Source organism: Melospiza melodia, chromosome 15 (assembly GCF_035770615.1).
Source record: "Melospiza melodia melodia isolate bMelMel2 chromosome 15, bMelMel2.pri, whole genome shotgun sequence".
Classification (NCBI taxonomy): domain Eukaryota; kingdom Metazoa; phylum Chordata; class Aves; order Passeriformes; family Passerellidae; genus Melospiza; species Melospiza melodia.
The window spans coordinates 14,940,437-14,959,608 of record NC_086208.1 but is presented as its reverse complement, the minus strand read 5'-3'; the positions used below and the strand labels follow the sequence as shown (position 1 = coordinate 14,959,608).

Sequence of the window (19,172 nt, the reverse complement as noted above, 5' to 3'; positions counted from 1 at the left end):
GTGGTTTAAGTGTGTTCTTGTTCTTTGCTTCCAAGTCACAACGTGGCCTCCCTGTCCAGCACTGGAATGGTTTCCTCACAAGCTCCATGGAACACTCCCAAAACCACCCTAACAACCCCCTTGCCTACCTTCTGCTGGATTTTCCTTCAGCTGCTCCTCATATTCCTGCATTGCTGACACACAGCTGTTGTGGATGAGCTCCCCCAAACGCTTCAGGTCAGCCACAGACTTGTCCACCAGCTCAGCATCCCGGGCAATGCACTCCAGCCTGGGGAACAGGGACAGCTTTGTGTGAGATACAGCAGTTCCTCTCTCAACCATTTCCTATTCCATTGTTTCACAGCTCAGTGCTGTACACATGTGAATGTATAAAACATGCACGAGTTGGGTTTGTGCAGGAAACAATCCAGGTTTTGTCTTTTTTTTGGGTCTAACAGCTGCAGTGCAGATGTAGTAAAACTGATCCAATCACATGGATTTTTTAGTACCAAAGCAAAGGTGAGAACTGTCTCTCTTGGGGACAACAGGGACCCTCTGTGACTGTCCAGTATTCCCTCAGGCTTTCCCAGTCCCACATTAACTCCATTTGATGGTCCAAAGCTGCCATCTGCTGTCCCTTTTGCCTGCCTGAACTCAGTAACATCAAGACTCACATGCAAGCCTTGTGTTTCATACCAGGAGAGCAGAACCAGCTAAAAATGCACTGAAGTTCTCCTATAATACATTCAGGGAACTCTGCCTCAGCCCTGAGACCTTTCCAGAGCCAGAGCTCTGCAGATCCATGTTTAAGGATGGTGCCTCTCTTTGTTTCCCTTCAGGAGGGACAGGGCCTGGAAAGACACTCCAAATTCAATCCTGAGGCTAACGTGCACAGAGGAGCTTGGCAAGTGTTTTGGGCAGCATTTGTTGTCCTGACAGCTGCTCCCTCTCCTCTCTGGGCAGAGTGGGAATGCCCCAAGGGCAGGACTGTGCCAGCAGGACCCTGCTGTGTCACAGCCTGGCACCACCACTGCTCCAGCTGGTTTTCAGCCAGCATTCATCAGTGCCCATCAACAGAGGCACCAGGGAGTGCCCCGCAGTGCCTGGGCTCTGTGGCAGGGCAGCAAGGCTTGTGCTGTCTGTGCAGGCTGTGTCACACACCCAGAGCAATGAGTGCCTGCAGTGCCCAGGAGCACAATGTGCCTCCATGGTCACCTCTGGAGCAGGGCCAGGTTGAGACTCACCTTTCAAGAGGCAATCCAAACTTCTTGTAAGCCTTGATAAACCTAAGGAGAAAAAAAAAATTAAAAAACTAAACTAGCTGCCATAAAAAGTAGGTCCTATATCACAAATGTGCTTGAATATATTAATTACAGCCTGTCACATTATCACCCTTGCATTCCCCACTGAGCAGCTCAGCACTGGGAAGCCTCATCCATTAGCCCCCACAGAGAGTTTTGTGACCTTGGCTGGAGAAGAACACAACATTGTTATGAATGTTGAGTGTTTGACAGATGAGGGGTAAAAAAGAAAAGGAGAGTGGTTACTGTAGGGCAAAAAAAAAAAAAAATAGAAGAAAGCATTGGCTCACACCATGTTGGTAATTATTAACTTCATTTTTCCAGGAAGAAAAGAGGCATTAAATCAATGTCATTAGTAATTTTAAAGCTTGGGCTGTAAATGTAGCAACCCATCACAGAAGAGCCAAATGTGGCTCCATCCATCACAGAGGTTTGCAGATGAGGTTTGCTATTTATTTTCATGTCTTATTTTTATTGTGAAAATCCCTGCTGTGGCTAACACATCTTTAGAGCAAGAGTTGCTGCAATCAAACATTGCCTTGAGCTGGAATAGACACAATGGCTACAACTACAGGTTATTTTTTAAATGAATTAATTTTCTGCCTTCTTATTTTCATTTTGTATTCTTTCAGCCCCTTTCTGCTACATCACAATAACCTAAACGGCTGTTATATTGCATATTGTAACATGTCCTCCTGCTCCATGGTTTCAAGATAGTTATGAGGCAGCTATCACAGCCCAAAAATTCTGTTATCTCCTGCTTAAAAATATACCAGCTCAGAGATAGAGAGTTAAGGAAAACTCATAACTCCCTCTCTTCCATCTTTGGCTGAACATCTGGGTAGAGCTGTTAAGACAAAGATCTCTGGGAAAGACTCAAGAATTAGAAGATAGGAGAAGAAAACAATGTTCTGAAATGCAGTCTCCAGCTGACATCAGGCACTGACACATTCAGATCAACAGGACCAGTGCTTCTCATGAGGTCATTTTGCCAGAGCCTGCCTTTCACTGAGAGCTTAAATCAGCAGGATGACTGCCAGAAAAATGTCAGGAAGGCCAGAGACCTTGGCTTCTCCAGCTCTGCAGTTCATGGCACCTAAGACCTCTTCACATGTTATACAGCATGAGCTCCATCCACTTGGCCCACAAGGGGCACTTACAGCATGGATTAATTTTAGGAAGGCACCAGCTTCACTGTAGCCTGGCTAAAGACAATCCAGTCCATTCTGCACTGACCTGAATGCAAAGGCCATCAGCTGGGATCAAACTGAGCTATATAAAGGTGCAGAAGCTGTGCCAGTGAACCAGCTCTGCCCAACCACTGACGTGCTTACAGGTGAACACATCCTGGATTAATCTGGGATTTTCCCCACCTGCATGGGGTTTCTATATTTGTCTTCTGAACTGTCCCTTGTGCCCAGCACTGACCTCCTGATTTCAGCATCAGTAAATCCTTCCACAGTGTCTTTCCTGACACTCCGAGGGCGTCCCCGGCGCTTGGGTCTCTTCTCATCGTCGGTGTCGTCGGTCTCGCTTTCTGACCCAGATGATCTCTGAAGCCTCCTCTTGGTCTCTGCATCAGATTCACTGTCATTTGTCTGAGCCTGCAGGTACCAGAGAAACAGCAGGACAGTTATCAACTGCTCATCTCATCAGCTAGCAACCTTTTCTGTCCCCAGTGCACTGGCACTATTTAATGGACTGTAAACCACGTGAGGATCCGTTCCTGAAGATGCAGGAGCCCCTGTGGCCAGCCCAGAGAGGCTGCACAGTGGTGGTCATCCTCCTTTTACAGCCACCAGTTTCACAGTTGAATTTTGATCTACTAAGAGATGTTAAAATATTGATTTCCATGAGTTTATGCCACAGTCCCTTAGACTATTTTGAAAGCCAGGACACCTCAGAAATTGATCTGGATTCATCCAACATGAATTATCCATCTCTGTGTTTTTCACATCAATGTTTTTCTCCAGCTCAGCCCACAGAACAGTTCTAACCCCTTCAAGTCTCACATCCCAGCAGAGCATCCTTGCACAGTCAGCTTTCTTTTGGATTGGGATAGATCCCATTACATAAAGAAGAACTTGGGAAGACACCATCTCTTTTGCTCCTCAGGATCCAGATTTAGGCAAGAGTCACCCAGGGAGTTAGAGAGCCCAAGGAAAAGAGACAGCCAAAAAATGGCAAAATCTGCAGCAAAATCCAATACAATTGGGTGCTTTGCTTTGTGGTCACTGCAGATTCTTTTGATTTTGTCTGCTAAGGTGAGATGAGTCACACCAAATCCAGTCTGGGCCCTCAGGCTGCATCCCAAACCATTGGTGCAATGCACAGTGCCAACAAGAGGTCACTGTGCTACCTCTGTGCTTTATCCCAACCAGCTCTGGAGAAGGAAAGATGCTCAGATGGCAGGGAGGCCTCCCCTGAGCATTCTCTTTGGCAGCTCTCTCCTCCAGCCTCTCATCCCCTCATGATGGGTTGTACCTTTTTCGTTGAGCTCCGGATTCGAGGCAGCATGTAGATTTCCTCCAATTCTTTCTGCCTTTCTTCCTCCTCCACCTTTTTCCTCTGCTCTTCTGGAATGATATCATCCCAGTCCTTCTGGGACCGCTCATCCAGCTCTGTCTCTTCCTCCTCCATGGTTGCAAAGTTGGCAACCTTTTACAAGCAAAGGAGAAGTTTTAGCAATTCCCTCCCCTGGCAGGAACACCCCAGAGCTGTCTGCTAAGCCTCAACTCCTTCTCCACAGGAATTCTGCCAACACTTCCATAACTACTCCATAATTGATCCCTATGCCACTACATTCCTGGCTCCCTGCCCTTCTTTGGACTAACAGCTTTTGAGGAAGTACGTGCAGTTTAAGGAGTACTGCTGAGTATTTGTAAATTATTGGGTTTGTTTCCAAATTTGGTAAATTCTGCATTTTATTCACAGCCTTCAAAACCACTTTCCTGAAATTAAATTAATACCTACCTCGGGGGGGGGGTTGGAACTGGATGATCTCTAAGTTCCCTTCCAACCCAAACCGTTCTGTGATTCTGAGATGTGTGCGAGGTGTTCCTGCCTGTTACTGACCTGAGGGTGTGGGGAGCCACATTCCCAAACCCAGCACAGAGCCTGGGGGTGTCCATACCTTGAACTGTGAGAGCAGCTCGTCGGTGGCACTGGTGGACACCTCATTCTCCCGGGTTTCAGCCAGACGCAGAATCTCGTCGATGTCCATCTCCTGCCAGTCAGGGAGAAGAAGGAGGGATAAAGCAGAGGGTGCCAGGCACAGCAGGACGTAAGAGGCTTTGAGAACAGGCTGGTGTGCTGATATGAGCTAAATAAAGTGCAAATGTCTGCAGGGTGTCATCCCAGAGGGCAGGGATGAACTGTCTCAAGTGGGACAGCAAAGTACAAATAAGGTGACAGAACAGAAGGAAAGGACCATCAGGGCTGAACAGTGGGGAAAATTTCCAGGCAGTGAGATGTATGAACTGTGGACTGTCTCCCTGGGGAGAAGCTCTGCTGCTTAGACCATTAAGAGAATTGGTCAAAACACTCAATGCTAAACTGTCAAGCGATGTTGCACTAAGGCAGGAGAGAGCGACCTGTTCACTGCCCTGTGCTGACTCCTGCCTCGCTCAGAACCACCAAAAAAGGTGCTGAGCAAGTGCTCAGAAGAGGCAGGGAGAGGAGCCTTCAGCAGGCTGTGCTGTCACTAGCTAATAATCCTCAGAAGGCAAGGGACCCCCTGGGTGACCATTACCATTTAATTCCCAACAACAAGGCTCTCCTCAAACCCTGATCCCACAATCCCAGACTCTGCTTCCAGCTTCTCCAGACTCCCACATGTCCTATTCACCAACCTCCTCTCATGCACAGGGCAAGAACAAAGCAGGAGCAACCACACACAGTCCTTCTTGCAGACCTGGAGAGCACTACAAACTGCTATGTGATTTCAATTTCAAACTACCTGAGGCTCTGACTCTTCCCCTTCAAGCTCCTTGAAAAGATCTTCAGCTCCAAACTTCAAAATAGCTGTCAGCTCCTCTTTGTTGAAGGGATTTGAGCTGCAAGAGGAAAAGAAGGAAAAGGTGTTTTGAGCTGCTCAGTCAGAACTCCTACAGCACAAAACCATACCAAAGTTTTTCCCAATTGAAGCAAGGAGTAAGTTTTCTACCCAGCACTATAAAAAGCTTTGTTATTATTCTCTTTCCTGCTCCAGCACAGACAAAGTCTGCAATGGGAACCACCTCCATCTACTGGGGGAAATGAAGAGAATCTGAGGTCACTGCCAAAATGCAGCTGTTCCACAGCCAGGTTCCCTCAGACCAGGATGATCTCTGGGTGAGAGAAAGAAGCAAAAACAAGTGGTGCCCTAAAACTATCTTGAATTTCTGATTATCTTTATCCTATGTATCCAAATAAATGGCTGCAGAAGCCAAATCAGTGGAAGCTGCCATGATTTATTAGCCTTCTGCCCTGAACCCTATCAAATAAATCCTGGGAAATGCCAGCAGGGGAGGCTGGTTATGCCACGTGCTCCAGACATTTCTGCCTCCTGACACAGCCACGTACTTGGATCTCCCAGAGTTGTTGTCCAGAACAGTCCTGCCAGTGGTGTCCATACGCTGGATAACCAAATGATCCAGCACCATTTTCTTCTTGGCTCTCTCAATGATCTCCTCCTCCACTGTCCCCTTGGTGACCAGGCGGTAAATGTTCACCTGAGAGGCAAAAAGAGACCACAGCTATTTCCTGAACAGGCTCTGCTGATACAGCAATGCATCCCTCAGATGCTTTCACTGGGCTGCTGACATTGTCTCTTCCTGTACAGATGTGCTTTTTCAGAAGAAAAACAAATACATTCACTCTGTATCTCAGGAAATCCAGTTAAAATCAAGATGGTTAACACAGACCCTGTAGTGTGCCTAAGCACAGAGCAAAAATCTTCTGAAACAATCACTCTAAATTCAAACTAGCACCAAACTAGCTTTTCACATATCCAATAACCCCTAGAAAAGGTGGATGTTCTACCTTTTAAGTTTTTCAGGGCAAGAAAGAACAGAGTCCACAAGGACTAGGCTGAGAAGTGCAATGCCATGGGTTGGGTTCTGGGTATGCTCAAAACCAAGAGAAAGACTTGGCACCTGGCAAATCCGGGCTGCTTTTTGTCTCCTACTTTCTAAATGAGATTCCCTGGAGCAAGGACTGGGACAACAAGCCCATGTTTTCAGAAGCTTTGGTGAGGTGAGAGGGTGTTTAGGTGCACACACTGAAGCCAGAGTGAAATAACCCAGCAGCTCTCCTGACCTGCTTCTTCTGTCCGATCCGATGGGCTCGGGCCTGAGCCTGGAGATCATTCTGGGGGTTCCAGTCCGAGTCAAAGATAACAACAGTATCAGCAGAGGCCAAATTAATTCCCAGCCCTCCAGCTCTTGTAGACAACAAGAAACAGAAGTCCTGAGAAGGAAAAAAAAAAAAAACATGAGTTAACCAGCTTGTAACTGTGGGCATAAAATAGCAGTGGTGACTCAAAAGCTGTAAAAGGGAAGGCTCTGTTGCACTCATGCTTCTTAAAGCAGAAAAAGGATTTCCTTCTCATATTTCCTTCCCTTTCCTGTTCATGCAGGCTGAGCAGCACCAGTCTTTAAGCCCAGACCCAGGGTGAGGCAGTGCTGGCCCAGCTGAAGGGATGAATCAATTTGGGAGAGCAACACAAGCAGCTCAAGGCAGGAGCACCTTATTGTTACTTCTGAAGGTCAGACCCTGTTGCTCACCAGGCTCCTACAAAGGCAGCAGGCAAACACCTGCTTTTTGCTGCCTGAATCCTGTTAGGAGTGAGATCAGCAATGAACAGACTGTTCCATCTTAGTGCCAAGATGCCTGAGCCCCCATAGATGTCCTCAGGACAGGGAAAAGGGCAGGTTCTGTGGCCTTTCTTTCTCTTTGCCCCTCACACTTCCTTTTGTTAACTTTCCTACAACCACAATTCCTCAGAATCCCTGTGTGAGCCAAGAATCCTGCTCCAGCCCAGGCTCCTGAAGTGAGGAAAGGTATTTCTCACAGCTGGGCTGACTGACACAAAAACAAGTGTCCTGCACCAGTCACTGTGAGTCAGCAAGCCCAGATGAGAGGTTTCAGATGCCTTCTCCTATTACACTGGAGACTTTCACCTCCAGCACTGGAATCCATTGCTTGCCAACACTTAAAATCCTTCTTTTGCCTCTGTCATTTCATATTCAAAACCAGCTTCAGACTGGAATCACTCAGCAACCATCTCATTCTCCAGACCAATAGGGAGAGAATTACTAAATTTTGGCCGTTCCCAGCCGCTTCAGAACTTTCTGGAAATGTGACTTGCTGCCCTGCTCCTTGGATGTGAGCTATTTCAAGTAATATGAAATATGAAAAGCCTGCCATATCCGTGTCTTTAAAAGCACCTGGGCTCCTGTGGAAAGAACTGTTCTGAGCTAACCCCCTGGAGTCAGTGCCAAGCTGTGGCTCAGCCACAAACCCTCTGCCCAGCCTGTGGTACCTCGGAGCCGTCGGCGTTGAAGTGATCCAGCGCCTGCTTTCGGATCTCCCCCTTGATCGAGCCGTCCAAGCGCTGCAAAAACCAACAACAGTGAGAAAAGAGAGAAGGTAAAGGAGCCCTGAGGCACTGCTGCAGCCGAGTGCTGCCAGCCCTGCAGCCCCCTGTGCTGCCTGCAGCGCTTAATTGTTAAAAATAGCCACCAATTAAAAATATCTGTGCTGTGTCACAAGGGCTGGGGGATGCTCGGGGAGCAGGCACAGGGCGGGTGACACCGCAGCTCCCGTTACAGGCTGCCAGCCAGGCTCCCTGTGCTCGCTGTCCTCGGGGTTTATCACATGACACAGCCCAAACAGGGCCTGTCAGAGGAGTTCTGCAGAGATGGGGCCATGCTGAAAGGAAGGGACATCCCAGCTCCTTCCAGTAAGTGCCACCTGTAATCCCAGCCACCAGCCTCGGGGGAACTCACTGAATCCCACTGCTCAAGCTCCCTCCACTTTTGCCCACACTTTCAAGGGGACCCCACTGTTTTCCATGCTGATGTTTCCATGCTGATGGAACTCAGTGAATCCCACTGCTCAAGCTCCCTCCACTTTTTCCCACACTTTCAAGGGGACCCCGCTGTTTTCCATGCTGATGTTTCTCACCTGAAAAGGGTAGTGTTTGATAGTCAGGTACTCTGCCAAGATGTCCAGCATCCTCACCATCTGGGAGAAGATCAGCACTCTGTTGCCTCTCTCGCGCAGCCTGGTCAGCAGCTTGTCCAAGAGAATCAGCTTTCCACTGCTCCTGATCAAAGACTGAAGAAATAACCATCATTTCCAATCTTACCCTTATGTGCATCACACAGAGACCTGCACAGACCTGCTCCTTTTGGGGTCATTCATCTCTTGTACATCTCTAATCTAATCATTTGGATTTACACAGCAGAGCCCACACTCACAATGAATCACACAAGACAAATTGTACACTGCCCACAGCTCCTGCTCTAGGAGGCCATAAAATGTTGCCTGCAGTAGCAGTGGAGGGCTGGGGGTTCAAATGTCTTAGCTGAGAGAACTATTTTTGAAGAAGAAGCCACAGAAAAAGCTTCACCAGATGTAATTTTGTTGGGAGGACAAAATAATGAAATTTAAGGAAAAAGGTGGTGACCAAGGACACCACTCACCTGCAGGGTCTCAATGCCATTCTCTCTCTCATTTTCCTCAGGAGGTTTGATAAGGTAGCAATGGTTGCAGCACTTTTTCAATTCCATCACAATATTCAGGAAACCAGATGTGCTTCCCCTTGTTCCCTTTGAAAGAGCTTTGTAGTTTCTTGTCAAAATCCACCTGCAGGCAGGAAAATTAAAGTCGTCATCATTACTCATTGCAGAGCAGAGCCTTGGAGGAACAAAACCTTCAGGAACAGCTCATTCAGGCACCAGTCTACTTGCCTGCCTCCATTTCTTCTCATTTCTCTTACAGGATCCTCTTTCTTCTCTAAAAACCCTGACCTGACTTTCCTATTGATATTATCACTGTTTAATATTTTTTGAATCCCAACTTTGTGCATATTGTCACTCCCCCAGGAAAGACATAACATTTTGTCTTGCAAAACTGGCCAGTTGAACTGGATCACTCTACAAAACCATCCTCCAGAAGGAAAGATATCAGCTCCTCTACCTCATATTCCTGCTGGGGAGCTCCCAGTACTACAGGTGATGGTGCCTCACTGCACTCTGAAGGCCACAGGATGCACAGAACACTGGGACACTCGTCCAGTGCCCTCAGAGAGATGTGCCCATTTCCACTGGCACTGCCAGTAACCCATTCAGTGACTCACTTGTAGTACTGCTTCTGCAGAGCAGACATTTCCACCCGCAGGATCTGCTCCACTTTGGCTGGCAGGGATTTCTCCACATCCTTCTTCACCCTGCGCAGCAGGAACGGCTCCAGGACTTTGTGAAGGCTCTGGTAGCCATTCTCCCTTCCTTTCCCGTGATCCTCCTCAAAATCCTCCCAGAACTCAAACCTGGCAACAGAAAGGAGGAGAAGGGAGGTGTCAGAATGCCTCTTGTCCTATGGCACCAAACAGCAGCTGTTGGATGCACTCCTGCTGCACCACAGACAGGAGAGCAGCACTTTAATGGAAACACAGTGGAAGATAACAGATTCACTCTGCCCTGGTTAACTGAACAGATTGCAGGCAAAGCTAGAAGATCTCTGGGCTTAGACATCTTCCTAACATCTTATATTTGAGCTCCACACTGATACCCAGGACCCAAAATCCCAAGTTTCCCACTATTTCACTCTGCTGGCATTTACCTGGCAGCAGTTTCTGAATTTTCCACGGTGCCTCCCCCAGGCACAGCTTTGACACCTGGACTGATTTACCCTGCTTTGAAGGCTCTTTTGGGATTGTTGCTTCCTCTGACAGCTCCTTTGAAATGTGGAGATCTGCTCTCCTCCACTTGGGAGACCTCAAGCCTCTCCTTCACTCTTTATTTCATCCAAAAAAAAAGATTTTGCGGCACAGCTCTCCTTGCAGTCAAACATAATTTCAGTGAGCTTTGAGGCATGCCTGCCTTAGCCTTAGAGATGCCCATAGCTCACTTTATTTTAAAGGAAACAAAACATTTGTTACACTGTGGACACACAATCAGCCAGACAGCACCCCCAGAGCTGCCATGAAATGGTTGGCAGAGGTGCCTGAACCACAGTGTACTGGAAAGCTCAGAAATGGCTGAAACGATTGCTTCAAACAACTTCAGCTTTTTAGAGAAGGCTGCAAGACAGCAGACAGATTTGAAAGGCATGTATCAGGTTTCTCCATTCAGTTTGCTGCCAGAAATACTCCTCATGTTAGTTATTTAACCTTTGATTTTTCCCCTCTAATGTCTGTTCTCCTATCATTGCTGTCACACCACTGACTTTAAATTCAGGGATTTCTGCCATCCTGCACTCCCTTGAGCCCACTTAACAGACAAGAATGGAACAGAGACACTTCTTGGATGGCCTGGAAGGAGACTCACTTCTCTGGCATGATGAAGTGCAGCAGGGACCAGAGCTCCTTGAGTGAGTTCTGAAGGGGGGTGCCAGTGATCAGCAGCCTGTGGTTGGACTTGAAATCAATCAAGGTTTTGTACAGCAAGGAGTCGTCGTTTTTCAGCCGATGGGCTTCGTCCACGCCCAGAAAGGCCCAGTTAATGCTTCCCAAGACAGTCTGGAGGAAAAGAAGGAAAAAACCAGGAGATGCTGGGTCAGACAGGCCCCACCACCTTGCACATTGTCTCTCTCCAAGGCAGGAAACCCTGCACTGTGTGCGTCCCTGTGGCTGCACCCTCACAGGATCTTCTTACTAACAAAATTTGGGGACCAAGGTGTCTTCCAAGAAAGGAAAAGGTGAAAATCAGCCATGCTGTACAACACTCCTGCTGTATCTCAATAGCTCTGCAGCAAGTACACCTATCCTGGGGAAGCACAGTCCTTCCCCAGCTCCTTATTCCCCCCCTTTCTCCATGCCCTTGGGGCCCTGGGTAGCACTGGTCCCACTGGAGCAAGAACAGGAGAGCAGATGAACAAACCTAAAAAGTTCAAATAATCCAAGAATTTTGATTTAAATTATTTTTCTTTTTTTTTAAGCTTTCAGTTTTTTTGTAGGACTCAGTGATACACTGACAGGGCTGATGCATATTTCCTAAACAGACAGATTTCTTGTAGATGTAAAAATGTAAATACTGTTAACACTGTGTCCAGCAGTTCAGTCTAACGGTTTGTCCTCTTAACAAGCCTAAATTAAACCAGGTAAAAACCCAGGTACTGCTGGATCCTGCCAGATGTCTTACATGTAAAAAAAAATAGCACAACTGTGCAGTACAAGAGTGAAGACACTGCAAAATGTGTCCCACATTCCCACATTTGCTTGCAAATGTAGAAGGAAATGAAAACGGGGAAGGAAAAGCAAATAGTGGCTGTAGTTATCCAGCACCACAGAGGGAAGAGGTGAAACCCACTAGCTGAGAACTGGCTTTCTCCTTTGAAAATGAGAGTAAGTCTAAATAAAAACATTCTTGGAGAAATGACTCACCTTATCCTTCAGGAGGATCTCGTAGGTTGTGATAAGTGCATTGAATTTCAATCTTTTAGACTGAGAATGGATCCACTCATATTCACGGATCTGTGAGGGGAAACAAATTTAACTTGAACACCTTATCAGAAGGAAAGAGTTAACAGTTGTTATTTTAGTGTAACTGTAAGCCAGAGACTCCAACCAAGTCCAAACCCCTGTTGTTCTAAGGTGCCATTTCATGAGCTCAAGTGCCTAAGGAAAAATTTGTTTTAGTGCACACATGGTTCAGCTTGCACAGGTAACAAAATGAGGTTAACTTGCTGTTGTGACATTAATGAACACATCACCTCACTGCAGACACCACTGGAGTCCCCACACTTGTGTGTTCCATTGTCTGAATAATCCCAAATATTGAAGACAAGCATTTTACACTGCTGGACTTCTCACTCCATGTTTCACTCCAGATCAGTGCTGGCTCTGAGAGAAGCCAGCGCTCCTGCACTCACTCCACGAGGCAAAATAAAGCACAAAATTCCCTGTAGCAGGGAGCTACACCCACACACTCAGCCACACCAGCTCCAGCTGCCTGCACGCTGCCAGCACTATCCACCAGCCTCTCCAGCTGACTGTGTGTCACACACACCGCACACGAGCTGCTGCTGTGCACCCAGTGCTTCTCCCTGAGCCCTCACCCTTTGCTCTCTGATTACACACCATGTTCCTGCTCATGAGGTCTCCAATGTAAACCACCACGTTTATCTCGGGTGCCCACACTTCAAACTCCCTCTGCCAGGAGGTGAGGGTGGACAGGGGCACCACCACCAGGAAAGGGCCATAGAGCTGGTGCTGATGGAACAGGTATGACAGGAATGATATTGTCTGAATGGTCTTGCCCAGTCCCATCTCATCAGCCAGGATCACGCTGTTGTTCCTGAGGAAGAGGAGAACAAACAGAAATGCTGTCTGAGTGCATGTTTCTGCCACTGCTTGTAGCCCCACGTTTCTCTTCACAGAGAAAAACAAGGGACAGTTCTTCCCAAGAATATTTCTGGGATTCATGCTCTCTGAACCTCAGAGAACGGAAAAATAATTCTTATCATTTGCTGTGCCTGTGTTTGTGCAAAAGTAGAATGCAATATGGAGATTGTTTACCTAGAATGATGGTATTTTGTCTCCTTGCCCTATCAGGGCCAAGTGTGTATGTGTGTGTGTCAGGACTGTGGGCTGACAGTCATGAGATTCAGAGCAGTGTGTGCAGAGCTGAGTGCTTGGCAGATTCAGTTTAGATGTAATGTAATAAAGTATAGAATAATATAGTATAATAAAGTAATTAATTAGCCTTCTGATAAGATGGAGTCAGATGCAATCATTTCTCTTTCCCCTAGCTGGGTCTCACAGCACAGCTATAACTACTAATTTACTGTGCTCCACATGAACAGCAATCCACAACAAGGACAGAGAGGGGCAGTGCAAAAACAGTAATTTGAACACTTCTAAGTGGATCTCAGGGACAGCCAGACTGAACATGGCACAATAACGTGCAAAAATTAACTATGATTACTCCAAACTGGAGGAAAATAGGCAGAGGGGAATCAGTGGCCTAATTTTAGAAGGACATCTCTCAAAGATTTCAATGAGTATATAAGCACACTGAGCCAGAAACCACTTTTTCCCATTAAGTCAATGGAAATCTAGAGCTTATATGTACCAGGCTCAGCCAAATCCATCATGTGAACAGGCCCAGACAGGGAAAATGCTTTTTGTTTTCACACAAGGTTTCTTAAGTTCATGCTTTAGGTAGCTCCTGCTTGCAGTGTCTGCAATGCAGCTGGGTATGACAACATTTGAAATCCTCCAAGCTGCAGAAGGAAGGTGGGTAAAAACCTCACTTGAAAGGGAGGTGTGCTAAATCCTTCAGGGACAAAAAGGCACAGAATGAGCATGCCAGGCTGTGCACATACTTGCACCAGGAGTGAGCCAGCCAGTTGAGGCCCTCCAGCTGGTAATCGCGCAGCTCCAGGTTCTCCCCGCCGATGTACGAGGGCTGCTTCTTCAAGGCAACAAACCTCGGCCTCTGCTTCAGCACCTGGAAGAAAACCTGCCTGAAGTCCACTGAAGAGAAAGACAGAACTCTCAGTGGCTGAAAGGCTGAAAATTCAGCAATGAAATTGATGAATTCAGCAAAGAGTGTGTATCTATTCACTGGTTCGAGTGAAGAGAACTTCACCTCCATCCACATTTTCCTAGCTAGTGCTTGTGTCTGTATTTCTGGTGATTTGCCTGCTGCCCTCTGGTTTATGATCAGGGCTCTGAGTCCCCCAGGAGTGTAATAAGCTGCACAAAATACCCAGGAGTCGGAACAAGCTCCACTTCCTTCTTTGTCCTCTTTTGGTTTTTCTCCCATTATTTCTGTCCCTCTCCTTCACTGTATCAGCATCTTGCAGGCTTCCTCATTTCCCAGGTGTGCTGTTTTTTCATCCAACTGATATTAAAACTGCTGCAGCTCCTTCTGAGGAGGAAGCACTTTGCAAGGATTAATTAAGCCTCCCACTCCCCAGGGGGACATAACGTTCTCACTGTGCACAGAGTAAATGAAACTCAAAGGGCTTCACATCTCTGCTTGAAGTGCAATACAAGAACAGCAAACAACCCTTCAAACGCAGGTGGGAGGATGGGAAAAATGTTCCCTGACATTTATCCTGACAAAACTTCACGTTCCCACTGCTTGCATCTTCCCCCAGCAAAGGAGAGAAGCCAGCAAACCTTGCAGTCACGGGTGGGAATGGTCTTGGAGTTGTTCCTGCTGTTGAAGCTGTCGATGCAGTGCTGGAATTTCTTGCTGATCAGAGCCTCATCCTCCCAGCTGCACTCAGCATAGGGCAGCCCCATCCACTTGCACAGGTATTCGGGGTCATTCGAGGATGTTTTGCGACTGTTTGCTGAAAAATATGCAAAAAAAAAAAAGCCCAAACCTCAGCACCTGTAGCTGAGCAGCTGAACCACAAGCATGGTTCACAGGCTGAACTGCCCAGACAGCCACAAAACAGGTCTTGGCTCATAGCAAAAGTGTAGAGAGACCAAAAAAAAATGTGCCTTTACCTGGGAAATCGGAATGTCCCGTGGCAGACTTGCTGGTCTTCACAGCTGTGTTTGGAGAGAGAAGGGAAGGGAGGGTTGGAATGCTGGCAGCCAGCAGAGGGAGCAGGGCAGGCCACCACTGCCTCACACCCACGGTTTTACAGGAACTGTACTGGAAATAGCTTACACAGCTCTCCAAGCCAATTCCCAAAGCAACTGGGCGTTGGCACCTCTGACTGACATTGCTGTGATATTACTAAAGTGCTCAGTAAGTTCTGGTTTTATTTTTATTAATTAATCATGAAAATCTCTCGCCCCTGAGCTGCCTTGCAGCCTAACCACATCCTCAACCACACCACAGAAAAGGGACCTCACAAAAGCTAGGCCCATGCTGCTGCTTTGGAAACAAACATCCTGCATCCAAAGGGCTGGAGACAAAGAAATTCAGCAGCAACAATTTCAGCAACCTGTTGGAAACTAGTGTGTCATCCCATACTCCAGGCAAGGAAAGTCCCTGATTTGTATTGCTTGTTTGCAAGCACAAATACAAATCCGTAAACCTGCATTTCTACTGTCCAAATTCCTAAATTTCACACAATGAATTACAGTAAACACCATGGGGTTTTCTTCAGATATACTGGAGGACAGGGAAGAAGAGAGAGCTGCACACTCATTCTGCTGTCATGTGGAATAAAGTTCCCATTCCTACTTCAACCCTTTACCAAAGTCTTGGCTCCACTTACCTATTACCCTCTCCACTATTTGATACTGTTTGTTCAGCTCTGAAGCCAGCTCTTGTTGGCAGTTGAAATATTCTACATCTTCAGGTGATACCTTGCCCAGCCTAGATGCAAAATAATTCAAAACAAAACAAAAAACCACTATAATGTTTCTGTTATAGTGCTCATAGAAGTTGCATATAGAAAATCTACTTTCCTATATGGTTCTGTCATTCAGACAAGTCACAAGGGCAAATTACTGTAATATGACATGTTTCTTAAATTTCCTAAAATTGTAAATTATTGCTGAGAAGCAAATGTCATAGATGTTCAGATTGTCTCCCTGTTAAATGTTGCCTTATTCTGATGCAAGAAATCAATCTCAAAACAGGAACCAAATGGAGATGGAAGCTGCTACTCCAGCTTTAGCACTTTGGAAAGGCACTGTAGCTCCCTTTATAGCTCCTGGGGAAGCTGGACATAAACTGATGCAAATTCTTGCACACAGAGAAGCCCATAATTAACAAGGGTTAATAAGGCTGTAAGCCTTCATGGCACCTCCTGGGCCAGGTGAGTCTGTGCAGCAATTATTTGTTATCAGCCTTCCCAATTCTTAAGGCTAGGAAGTGGCAATAGTGTGGATTTCATGCCTTGTCCTCTCCATTTTCCAGCCATCCACACCACAAATATCATTTCTGTGTGGGGGGATGTTCCTCAGCAGGCGAAGAGAGACCAGAGTGCACATGAAACACACTTTCTAAGAAGAAATCAAACATTTCCAGTCATGACTCCTCAAACCTCAGGCTAAACACAAAGCGCCCAAGGCAGAATAACTGCTTGAAGCGAAGCCTACCATTGCTTGATCTCCTCCTCTTTTTTCTTGAAGTTCTCCAGCTTTTTGAGGCCCTTCACTTTCTGCTGCTGCAGGGACTCCTCGCTCTCCCACGTGCTGTGGATGTATGACCAGCCCTTCCACTTGATGAGGTACTGAACCTCCCCCTCGTCCTTCTCGGGGTCGAAGTCGGCGCTGGGGTTCCCGTTGGCCTCGGTCACGTACACGGTGGTGGAAGCTCCGATGGCTGCAAGAGACACCAGCCTGCATTTGGCACCCTCCTGACCCACCACTGGGCATCAGCTGCATTACCCTTCTAATACATCTTTTGTGGGTGCACGAAGAACACCCAAAAGATTCTGCAAACCTATAAGGCAGGCACACAGAAGTTCTCCGTGCAACAGAGTATTTTTAAATCTGTCATATATAGCTTTTCTCAAAGGCCTCTTGAAAGTGTTCACAACCATTCAGTTTTACAAAAAACATTTTTGTAAGGCTTTGAGAAGAAAACATTGGCTTTATTTTCATTATGGCTTTGCCAATGGGACTATGAAAACTGACTCTCTTAGATCTGTTTTATAGTTCAAAGGAGAGAAAAGCAGGAATTGCAGAACAATGGCTGCATCTTTAAAATATGTGCAGGCTAAATGAAAGCCGCTGACCACATAAACTATAGAGATTTTAGGATTTTAAATATTATATGTTACAGAAGCTCTAACATATTACAAGATGTAACTAAGAGACATAGAGGAAAAGACAAAAAGCACTGAAGCACTTGACCCCACTTTAAAGTTGCAAAAGCATTGCACCAGTTCAAGAGAAATAAAGGCTTCTTCCAGAGCCACGCACCTCCCTTTTTTCCAAGCCTGATGTCCAAGACTTTCTCAATAGTTTCACTGTTGTCTTGCTGTTCATCAGCTCCTTCCCCGGTCATCTCTATCAGGTCATCAGAATCCGTCTCAAAATCATCATCCTCTTTGTAGCTGAGTAAGATCAAAACCAAATTGATATAAACCCTTTGACTCTTCCAAGCCCACCAACACATAGAATGGCTCAGACTGGAGCAGCTTCTCCAGCATTTATGCTGTGGTTCAGTGCACGTTCAGCACACGTCTTAGGTCATCCACTCGATATTTTTCCCCAAGACACTCAGATAGCTGCACTTTACCAGACTAATCCTCTATCTTGCCCATATGGCTTTTCTGATCATGGCCAACATCAGGTGATTCATAAGGTGGAACAATCCCTGCAGCAGAAGCAAGGCCATAACAGAGAAGGTCTCCACTACTGAAGGAAAGATTATTCTATGGAGGTTGCAGAGCATCAAAAGGCTGCATGGGACTGCACTTCTCATCTTTGGTGCATGTTTAACCACCACCAAACATCATTTGGATGGCTCTTTGCAAGTCCCTTATTGGGACTGCCTGAAAGGTGAGAAGCTGCATTGGGGAATGGATAAAGCTTTACTCCACCCTGGCTCAACACACTGTCCCCAGCCACCCTCAGACAACTGGTCCAGTCCAGCACAGCTGCTCCTTTTTGCTCATTTTCATCTATTATTTGCAATTATCAATCCCATCTGAGAGTGCTTTAGAAATATTATGCAAACCATCGTCATGTTTCTCTGAGGAGGGACTGGTAAACATTCCCTCCTTCACAGATGGCAAAATGAGACAAACCCTGGATGTGCCCAGCAGGAACCTGCCCAAAGAGCCACACCTCAGCCACAGGTCCCTGCAGGACCCCACAGGCATCAGAGCCCCCTTCCCCAGCCAGGTCTCACCCCAAACCAACCCCACACTTGTTCACACCTGACATTTTTGGCTGCTCTTCGCCGAGTTTGTCTCTTGGGGGTCTCATCGTCTTCGTCATCGTCGTCATCTTCAGATGAGTCTGGTTTCTTCCTCTTCCCACGCTGGATTTTGTGGGGCTTTTTAACACCAGTTTTGGCCACTGTTCTAAAATAAGAGTTGATAAAGCCATAATACAGCATGGTTTATGTAAATATCCACTTTAATAAGTCTTTAAGGAAGCACAGATCTCAAATATTAGACTCCTAAGGGATTTAATCTGCTCTAACTATCATGAAAACCACTCCAGTGCTCACTGGAGCATGAGATGGAGACATGAGGGAATAACAAGGCCATAGATTTATTAGGTCACAAACAAAGGTAATATTGCAGGGAAAATTCATTAGTGACAAATAGGGATTTCCTCTCCACACAGCACAGGCAGAAAGAGACTGAACCAACCATTCCTTACCTCCTCTGGACAGGTCTTCTTGCTTTAATTTTCTTCGGCTCAGGCTCACTCTCTCCACTGGTGCCTTGCTCCCCTCCATCTTCATCCTCTTCTCCAGCAGACACCTCTCTTTTCCATTTAATTCTGTGGTCAGAAATGTAGGTCATGTAGGGCAACAATATTTCTACACAAATACTTGGCTGAGCAAACCATCACGTCCATAATTACAGGAAAAACGTTCAAAATTCTATCCTTGGCTGTTCAGGGCAATGCAGGGGGGATGTTGTGTTGTGATTCTCTGCTTTTAGGAGGGGGTCTCAGTCACCTGGAGCTTTGCTCACACAGTGGCAGGATTGCCTTGAGTGAGAGCAGCTCTTACCACACGTGCTGGTGGCAGAGCTGTACTGCTCAAACCTGGGTGGGCAAGGGCTTTGATTGATGATTATTTTTTC

General features: G+C 46.6%; 1 protein-coding gene across 4 annotated transcripts in view; it reads right to left on the bottom strand.

Annotated features, from left to right (window-relative positions):
- The window catches only part of CHD2 (chromodomain helicase DNA binding protein 2), an 85,369-nt gene that overhangs the window by 12,570 nt on the left and 53,627 nt on the right, over window positions 1-19,172 (bottom strand). For all 4 annotated transcript variants that reach the window (XM_063169898.1, XM_063169897.1, XM_063169896.1 and 1 more), the window contains 23 exons: window positions 18,742-18,864; window positions 18,291-18,437; window positions 17,329-17,462; window positions 16,501-16,726; window positions 15,672-15,772; window positions 14,950-14,994; window positions 14,614-14,789; window positions 13,812-13,936; window positions 12,565-12,781; window positions 11,869-11,958; window positions 10,814-11,004; window positions 9,625-9,813; window positions 8,969-9,131; window positions 8,448-8,600; window positions 7,804-7,875; window positions 6,579-6,728; window positions 5,844-5,992; window positions 5,239-5,335; window positions 4,414-4,506; window positions 3,765-3,938; window positions 2,709-2,884; window positions 1,224-1,265; window positions 129-268 (listed from right to left, as the gene is read on the bottom strand). In XM_063169898.1, coding sequence (XP_063025968.1) covers window positions 129-268; window positions 1,224-1,265; window positions 2,709-2,884; window positions 3,765-3,938; window positions 4,414-4,506; window positions 5,239-5,335; window positions 5,844-5,992; window positions 6,579-6,728; window positions 7,804-7,875; window positions 8,448-8,600; window positions 8,969-9,131; window positions 9,625-9,813; window positions 10,814-11,004; window positions 11,869-11,958; window positions 12,565-12,781; window positions 13,812-13,936; window positions 14,614-14,789; window positions 14,950-14,994; window positions 15,672-15,772; window positions 16,501-16,726; window positions 17,329-17,462; window positions 18,291-18,437; window positions 18,742-18,864 — 3,173 coding nt within the window. The remainder of the gene's footprint in view (window positions 1-128; window positions 269-1,223; window positions 1,266-2,708; window positions 2,885-3,764; window positions 3,939-4,413; window positions 4,507-5,238; window positions 5,336-5,843; window positions 5,993-6,578; window positions 6,729-7,803; window positions 7,876-8,447; window positions 8,601-8,968; window positions 9,132-9,624; window positions 9,814-10,813; window positions 11,005-11,868; window positions 11,959-12,564; window positions 12,782-13,811; window positions 13,937-14,613; window positions 14,790-14,949; window positions 14,995-15,671; window positions 15,773-16,500; window positions 16,727-17,328; window positions 17,463-18,290; window positions 18,438-18,741; window positions 18,865-19,172) is intronic.